This window comes from Citrus clementina, unplaced genomic scaffold, assembly GCF_000493195.1.
Source record: "Citrus clementina cultivar Clemenules unplaced genomic scaffold, Citrus_clementina_v1.0 scaffold_3, whole genome shotgun sequence".
Classification (NCBI taxonomy): Eukaryota; Viridiplantae; Streptophyta; class Magnoliopsida; order Sapindales; family Rutaceae; genus Citrus; species Citrus x clementina.
Window position 1 is genome coordinate 21,534,750 of NW_006262339.1, and position 9,042 is coordinate 21,543,791.

The 9,042-nt window shown below is 34.2% G+C and overlaps 1 protein-coding gene and 1 pseudogene across 4 annotated transcripts; one reads left to right on the plus strand and one right to left on the minus strand.

Annotated features, from left to right (window-relative positions):
- Nucleotides 1–295, plus strand: part of LOC18045954 — a 9,172-nt pseudogene extending 8,877 nt beyond the window's left edge.
- Nucleotides 296–903: 608 nt separating this feature from the next.
- LOC18045955 (molybdopterin synthase sulfur carrier subunit) lies at nucleotides 904–6,775 on the minus strand. 4 transcript variants are annotated; one of them, XM_024189116.1, is made up of 2 exons: nucleotides 6,589–6,775; nucleotides 904–1,539 (listed from the first exon to the last, which is right to left on the minus strand). In XM_024189116.1, exon 2 carries the CDS (start codon nucleotides 1,496–1,498, stop codon nucleotides 1,181–1,183), a length of 318 nt encoding a protein of 105 aa, XP_024044884.1. In that variant the 5' UTR covers nucleotides 1,499–1,539; nucleotides 6,589–6,775; the 3' UTR covers nucleotides 904–1,180. The 4 variants fall into 4 exon arrangements, with proteins under 4 accessions (XP_024044884.1, XP_024044883.1, XP_024044885.1 ...); XM_024189115.1 differs by having other exon boundaries at nucleotides 6,594–6,774; XM_024189117.1 differs by lacking the exon at nucleotides 6,589–6,775 and adding an exon at nucleotides 4,535–4,624.
- Between the last annotated feature and the right edge of the window lie 2,267 nt (nucleotides 6,776–9,042).

Consider the following 9,042-nt stretch of genomic DNA (forward strand, 5'->3'; position numbering starts at 1 on the left):
TATTTTCTTTTCTTCCCAAGTTTACTTCCACAATATCTGAGAAAATTTGTGCACAATTCTTTCGATTGGATCTAACGGGAGATGATTATATTTATAACTTCTATTTTAATAATTGCAGGGATTGACGATTCATGTTGCAAGCTATGCCAACAAAATGACCTTCATCTTATCAGTTGATGATGACTTGATTCCTGATCCACATCAGCTGCGTGATGATCTTGAAGAATCTCTCCACCTCATGAAAAATGCAGTCATTGGTCGAGGATTAACCAAATCCAATGCTTCTGATTACTAATACTAGAGTGTGGCCAAGTATTCCGTTCAAATACCTAATTACTGCTGGCATTAGTTATCGAAATCAATAAAAATAATAGAACAGGGAAGAAGGGTGTAATTGCTCTACTTCTTATATATATATAAGAATCATACAAAGAAATTTGTGTTACCTGATGATGGCTCTAAATTTACAATAAATACCTAGGAATTTTAGAGCTTGCGACAGCTATATAATTGGTTACTTCAAAGTTTTTTTTTCATATAATATTAAAAAATTCAATTTACTTTTTTTTTTTTTAATTATAATTTAAGTTATTACATTCATTAAACTATTAATATTAGGTGTTAATGGATTGGGTAAATTAGTTTTGATGATTAAGTCCAAATCTACGCCTTATATAATGGGTTGTAATGGGTTGACCCATTAACAATTCGACACAATAAGAATCCACCTTACAACTATTTTTGTTGTGTAGATTCGAATTGTGTTCATGAATCGTATGATTTTTTGCCTAGTCTACTCTGCAAACCTAATGTTAGGTTTGGATTACGGTTAAAGGCATGCCAAATAAGAGCAGGAAAGAGACAAATAAATAAATAAATTCAAGTAAAGAAAGAGCTTGGAGATGAGCAAAGTTTTCATTTCTAGAGATAAACATTCTTATTAAGTGTACATGCATATCCCGTGTCAAGCACAGAACGGTTGTATTCAAGTTAAATCATCTGCAACAACGGAGAAATTGCAAAAAGAAAAAGAAAGCCAAAACACAACCAGCACTAGTATATATACTGGCTGCATTACAGTCTTTCATGAAACCTCTTTCTGACAATGTTTGTCAAGATACAACATGTATATTTAGCCACAATTTCTTTACGGCTTTTCTGTTGGGATAGATGAAAAGATTTAGCCACCACTTATGGGAGGTATAATGGCTAATTCATCTTTTTCATTAACAATCACAGATGCATTTGTGTATTCCTCATTTAAAGCAAGAACCATGCATCCTCGGATCTCTTCTAAGTTCGGAAACCTTGCAATAAGCTTATTCAAGCAATCTTGTGTGGTACTACCATACGACACCTCTAGTGGCATATCGGTCAAGCCAGTTAAATCTCGAGCTCTAGCAAAGAACAATACCTTTATCTGAATAGAGGATTCCTTGTTGTCAACAAGTGCAGAATCCGAATTCCCAGTTTTAGTTTCTCTTTCTGTGACATCCATCGTAGAACCAGGACATGGGTCAATGGAAATGCATCATCTGACTGCAATTATAACACAACTATATCAATTTGAATCTGATGACACATGTAGTAAATTTCAGTCTTTGAAATTGATTCAATCACTAACAATGATTGAAATCGAACCAATATATAAAGACAGAATTAATTTTCTCAAGAATACCCAATTCTCAACACAAGATTTGATTAAGAACCAAAAAAAAAAAAAAGAGAAAACAATGAAGAAAATGGCACCAGTGTATATTGTGATCCATTCAATTGCCTAAATGGCAACATGCATGGGTGAAAAGCAGCAATAGAACTTTGCTAAGATCCTGTTACAATGGAGTCTCTCCCTTACAGATATTCAATAGCACTCAACCTCAGTTGATTTAAATAACAATAAAGGGAGAAATCGAATGCTTTTCTAGGCTTATTCATCAGCCTTGCAAGCTGATAACAGGGGATGTCACTACTTACTAACATAACCTAACTGGTTTCTTATTCTGGTAAATGGAGCCCACAAGGATCTTATAGCAGCAGCTATAACAACTAACCCAGCCTTTTAACCACACTTTGAACAGATTTTGCATTGTATTAAACAATAAACATTTCAACGGAAAACAAAACTATAACATGAAATTAAAGGGAAGAATAATCAATTGTTTTCTCCTTATGTCTAGTGTGGGTGTTCAACGAGATTTTGTTAACCAAAAATTCAAAATGAAGCAAATAACGACCTTACAACTAAAACAAATTCAACTGCTTACAATGAAGCTTTGCTTTCTATTCTCACAGTGGTTAGATCCTCAGATAAGATACTAAACCCCAACTGAAAACCTTTCAAAACCTCTCAGTAAATTTGAATCCATCAACATGAAATCCTCACTCTTTGTGGCAGAAAGGTAAGCTTGTAGCATACCAATGCATCAAATAACTACAATAATGTGCATTACCCAGGAAAAGCTAAATAATCTACAGCAGCACACTGCGATTTGTAAAAAGCAGCTCTGATGTTCACGAGCACTTGAACGGACATCATTCCATGTCTATGCAAACATCGTAAAAGCAAACCAATTGTCATCAAATTGTTATATAATATCTACCTCTAAATCAAGCTACAGCACAAGCTCAGTAAATGAAGGAACCCAAAGTATTCTGTTGAAAATAGCAGCCATGACCAGTCAACAGCTGACCTCAGTGACACATTGGCATGCCACCTGAGCTACACCCATTTACGGTCAGCCGATAAAAGAAATGACATAAATTCAATGAGGTGGCAAAACAGTTACACAGAGAAATATCAGCATATGGGAATGAATGGATGACGATTCTAGAAGCATTATATCATTGGCTAATGATTTACGGATTATTTTGTTTTATCTGAAATTGTTATCCTTAGCTAGCTGTCATTTTGTTCTTTTATGTATATATAGACGATGGCCTGTAAACATTATTCATTCAAGTTATATTCAATACAAAGCCTCTGGTTTTCTGATCTGCTTGCTCAAGAAAAGCAATTCCTAAGGAATTTAAGTTGGTATCAGAGCCATCTTTAAGCTATGGCAAGCAGCAGCAGCACACAAGCAAATGTGAACCAAAACGCTCAGATGGGCAACTTGAATCAAAATGAAAATCAAAACACCTCTCAAAACATTGAATGAAATTCGAGTCACAACACACCTTCACCCACTCAACACATCACCAGCAGCACATATGTATTCACAACTCCCATTAAGCTAAATCAAAACAATTTCATGCTCTGGAGATCACAAGTGATTTCCAGCATTAGAGCAAATGAGCTTGAGGGTTTCATAGATGGCAGCCATGTCTGCCGTCCTAGAGTCTTTATAAACCTTGGACAAGATCAAATAATAGTTACCACACCTAACCCAGAATACCAAGTCTGGAAGAAACAAGACCACATTCTCCTAAGTTGGTTGTTATCTTCACTTAGTGAGGAAGTTTTAGGCACCGTGGTGGATTGTTCCACCTCCTTTGAGGTGTGGACAACTTTTTCCAATCAATTCGGTGCAAGAACTAGAGCTAGAATTTTACATCTCAGAACACAAATCCAGACCACCAAAAAGGGCTCACTAACCATTCATGAGTATTACTCTAGAATGAAGTCCATATTAAATGCACTTAGGGCTGCAGGGAGTAACATGAGTGATGATGACTTTATTATGTGTGTATTTGCTGGTTTAGGATCAGAATATAACTCAGTTGTAGCTAGCATAAATTCAATGCAGGAAAGTCCCTCACATTCTGAAGTCTATGGCATGCTTCTCAGCCAAGAAAACAGAACAGAACATAACCTAAACTCAGGGACTATAGAGGCAAACTATGCACAAATGAGAAATGGGAGAAGGAATTGGAACAACCATAACAGGGCTGGAAATCAACACCAACCTGGCATAGTTTTCAGAACCTCTGGCAATGGATCTGGTAATGGTCAAGGAAATCAGAATCCTCAGGACAAAGGGAAAGGCAAGGCTGTGGGTGATGATGATGGTTTAAACCCAAAGGGGCCTTGTCAAATTTGCTGGAAAATGGGACACACAGCTGCTGATTGCTGGCACAGATTCAAAAAGAATTATGTGCCACAACCAAGCCAAAGGAGAGAACCAAGAGGTGCATATGTGGCTGCAACTGATGGTCAAAGCAGTGGAGCTTAGTACTTGGACAGTGGTGCCACAAACCATGTGACAAATGCCCTTGGTAACATAAACATCAACTCTGAGTATCAAGGTAATGAAAAATTAACTGTTGGAAATGGTGAAAAACTCTTGATCTCTCATGTTGGTAACTCTATGCTTTCCACTTCAAATCCACATAAACACATTGCCTTGAATGACATATTATATGTGCCAAGCATCACTAAAAATCTCTTAGCATTTCCAGATTATTGCATGATAATGATATTGATATTGAATTTAAAAAATCTGTGTGCTTTATCAAGGACAAGAGACAAGGGAAAATTCTGGTGAAATGAGTGGCTAAAGAGGGGCTTTATGAGCTGTTGTGCTTGCCTACTCACCTGAGTGGGAACAAAACTCCTTATGCTGCTGTTTTGTCTTCATCCTTTATGCCTAAGTCAATAAATTGCATCAGCAATCCAGTGTCTATGCTGTTGTTTAATTTGAGTAGTGTCAAGTTAGCAAATGTTAGTGTTGAGTCCTCTGAAACTGATAGATCAAGCAATGATGCTTTGAGAGACATTGATCTTTGGCATTTCAGACTAGGGCATCCAAATGAGTCTGCTCTGAAAAGCATCTTGTTGTCTTGTAATCAGTTCAAATTAAACAAGAATTCTGTTCTTTCATTTTGTTGTGCATGTCAGTATGGAAAACAATCTAAACAAAACTTCAAAAGCACAGAAACTAAAACCAGCAAAGCTTTAGAATTGATTCATGCTGACTTATGGGGACTAGCACCAATTCCCATAAGTCATGGACATAGATATTACATATCTTTTGTAGATGGCATGACAAGATACACCTGGCTGTTTCCTTTGACAACAAAATCCCAAGCTCTCAATACATTCATCATCTTCAAAAGTCAAATTGAAAACCAATTGAATATGAAAATTAAAGCATTACAGATAGACATGGGAGGAGAGTTCAAACCATTTAAACCATTTCTTGACAAAGAGGGCATAGCATTGAGACAATCATGTCCTTATCTACATGAACAAAATGGCAAGGTTGAGAGAAAACACAGACATGTGGTAGAAACTGAACTCACATTGCTAGCACAAGCTAAAATGCCATTAAAGTTCTGGCAAGAAGCCTTCACTTATGCCACCTACATTATCAACAGATTGGCTTCACCTGTTATTGGAAATAAAACCCCCTTTGAACTACTTTACCATTACAAACCAAATCACTCACAAATCAAAGTATTTGGGTGTGAATGCTATCCATTTTTGAGACCATATAACAAGCACAAGTTTGATTTCCATACTGCCAAATGCACACTGCTAGGGCTAAGTATAACTCACACGGGATATGTTTGCATGCATCACTCAGGTAGAATATATATCTCTGCAAGTGTCAAATTCAATGAAAGCTCATTTCCTTTTTCTAATGACCCCAAGTTCAGTAGCCAAGAGTCCACAAATCAGAGTGATTTCATTACTCTTTTAGAAAAATTTCAGGTCGTGTCATTCTCTTTTGATACTCCTCAAAACACTCAGTTAGCAGCTGATCAAAGCCACTCTCTTGAAACTTCTGAAACTTCAGAACAATCCCAGAACCTTGACCAAGGTAAGACACAACAGAATTTGAGCACTGACATGATATCAAATAATCAGTTATCCTCACCTCATTCAAATCATCAGCCTCAAGCAAATGACCAACCTTCATCCCTTATCACAGCACCCAACACAAAAGGAGTTGTACCATCACATCCTATGGTAACAAGATCTAAGGCAGGGATCTTTAAACCAAAATTGTACCAAATCTCTACTCAACCACAGACAGGATTACCCGCAAACACCTCAGAAGCCTTAAAAGAACCAAGCTGGAAAAAGGCAATGGAAGATGAGTACAATGCCTTAGCTAGCTGTCATTTTGTTCTTTTATGTATATATAGACGATGGCCTGTAAACATTATTCATTCAAGTTATATTCAATACAAAGCCTCTGGTTTTCTGCTCTGCTGGCTCAAGAAAAGCAATTCCTAAGGAATTTAAGTTATTCAATTCATGAAACCATTCAAGACCAAAAATTAATCTACTTGGTTCCATCTAAGAGCTCTTATTCATTAAATATTGAATTATGCACGGTGCATAGTATGAGACATCCACAACTCAAATTGCAGTATTTGACTAACAAAAAATATTGCTCAACAATAAATCAAAACATAGAATAATTCCAAAATGGTGAAACATCAAGTACAGAGAAACAGAGCGAGTTATCATTGAATAATTGAAGTGTGTTTCGTTTCTTCTTTACTTGATCTGGATATTAACGATATCTCTAATACCCAGAAAGCAAAAAGGCAAACTAAATCTAAGAAACTACAAATTCCATGTTTATAAAATCGAACTAAAAACAAAACCCAGTAGAGAAATTTTGGAAAGAGAGTTACCTTACCTGGCACAGGGATAGAAGGTCGCCGTGCTGGGATAAGTACGAAAATACTTGCACGGTGGGCTGTGGAAAAGAAGACGACGAGAGAATTAAAAAGAAAAAACAAATTATAACACGTGTGAAAAATTAATTAAGAAATTCGACCTTCCATATATGTGAATGGTTGGGCAATTGGGGTCAAAGCCTAGATGAAGAGGATTGATAGAGTTGAAATATTAATACTGATAAATTATTTATTAAATTCGAAGCACAACAATATAGTAATATAGTTAAAATAAAATAAAAAAGAGAAAAGGAATAAGAAACCCGCACAATAATAGTTTAAAAATAATTTTAATTTAACTTTAAATGTATATAAATAAGGAGAAGAGTCCTTTTATAATTACGTAATTATATAAATAAAATAAATGATTAGTAAATAGGTACGCTATTAATAATAGATATATTACTAGTTATAACTTCTTATGAGACAATAAGAATTATAAGAGACGAAAAATTATTTAGTAGGAAGGTATAAGATTATTTTAATGAATATTCACATAATTATGATAAATAAACAATATATAAAGTATAATAAAGTTACCTTGAAAGTTTTTCAAATTAAAATGATAATTGGAAATTATTTGCGGACCACCAGAATTTTATCCAATGTACGTGAAATCGTCCAATACTTGCTGTTATTTCAATTGAAAGTGATCGATAATTTCATTTTTTTGAGTGTAATAAGAAAAATTTTTAATTTTCTTTTTCTTTCTCGCTCCTCACTAATCATTTTATCAGTGATAAACTTCTTGATAAAAATCAATGAATCAAATAAATTATCTCTAAAATTATGATGTAAAAAGTTTTAGTACGAGCCTAAAAAAAGTCAGATAATTTTATCAGAATGTTTTTTATTTATTATCAATAGATTGTCTTATTAATTGAAGAAAAATTTATAGAGAATTTGAAAAAAATAAAATTACATGTGTGAGTGTGGTAGCAGAGAAAATACAAGAGTTTTTTTTTTTAAAGAGAGAAAATATAAAAATTTAAAGTGAGATAAAATAAATGTGAGATCTATTAGAGTATTTACCATAAAATGTAATTATAATAGAGGAGGGGTTTTAAAAAGGGTAATTTTTAAAAACCTCCCCTGAGGTTTGGGCTTGTTGCAAGTAGATGGCGAGAATTGATTTATTTGTAAAAAACCCCCTACCGTCAGTTAAGTTTAACATTGACCGTTAGTTGACCGTGCAAAGACAATATTACCCTTAACAATAGTTTGTAAACAAAAATAACTAAAAAAAAACCAAAATTATTGGTGCAAAAAGCACAAACCCTATTTTTTGACAATTTTATCCTTGTCAATTCTAAAAATTTATAATATCATAGGTAAAGATTATGACTATTTCATTTTTAAATTTTAAATTTTATCTTTCTTGTAGGAATTTTAAAGAAATATCAATAATTTAAAGAGGATTTTTTAATTTTTTAATTTTAACTTTTTTATAGGAACTTTAAGAAAATATCAATAATTTAAAAAGGGTAAAATAATTAATAATTTTGGTTTTTTTTAGTTATTTTCGTTTATAAACTATTGTTAAGGGTAATATTGTCTTTGCACGGTCAACTAACGGTCAATGTTAAACTTAACTGACCGTAGGAGGTTTTTTACAAATAAATCAATTCTCGTCATCTACTTGCAACAAACCCAAACCTCAGGGGAGATTTTTAAAAATTACCCGTTTTAAAAATATGGAGGGTCCAAATCTTTTTGAAAATCTGTTTCATTTCTTACTATTAAAAAAACTTGTGGGCCTATCTTATTCTTTGAAGGATAATTTATAGCCCATGGACTCTATTTTTGTCTAAGGACAAGAAAAACCTTTTCGAGACTTTCTCATTTGCCCCAACGAAGGCTTGACGCTTCCGCCCCTAGTGGCAGTGGGCCTGAGCTGGGGAGATATAGGATTATTTTAATGAATTTTCACATAATTATAATAAATAAATAATATATAAAGTATAATAAAGTTACCTTGAAAGTTTTTCAAATTAAAATGATAATTGGAAATGATCTGCGGACCACCAAAATTTTATCCAATGCACGTGAAATCGTCCAATACTTGCTGTCATTTCAATTGAAAGTGAATAAGTGATCGCTAATTTCATTTTTTTGAGTGTAATAAGGAAAAAAAAAATTATTGTCAAACTTGTTGGGCCTTTACCTTGGTCGGGCATGGATCAACCAAGTGACCAATACTAAATGATTCTACCTTTCTTTTTATCATTTTTTTTTTGAAAAATCTGTTTCATTCCTTACTATTAAAAAACATTTGGGCCTACCTTATACTTTGAATCAAGAAAAACCTTTTCGAGCCTTTCTCGTTTGCCCCACCGAAGGCTTGACGCTTCAGCCCCCAGTGGCAGTGGGCCTGAGCTGGGGCTAATTACTGGAAAAATATTAATACAA

Bases quoted from the DNA above. Each gene is read 5' to 3' on its own strand.
- LOC18045955 (XM_024189116.1), bottom strand. From the start codon at position 1,498: ATGGATGTCACAGAAAGAGAAACTAAAACTGGGAATTCGGATTCTGCA.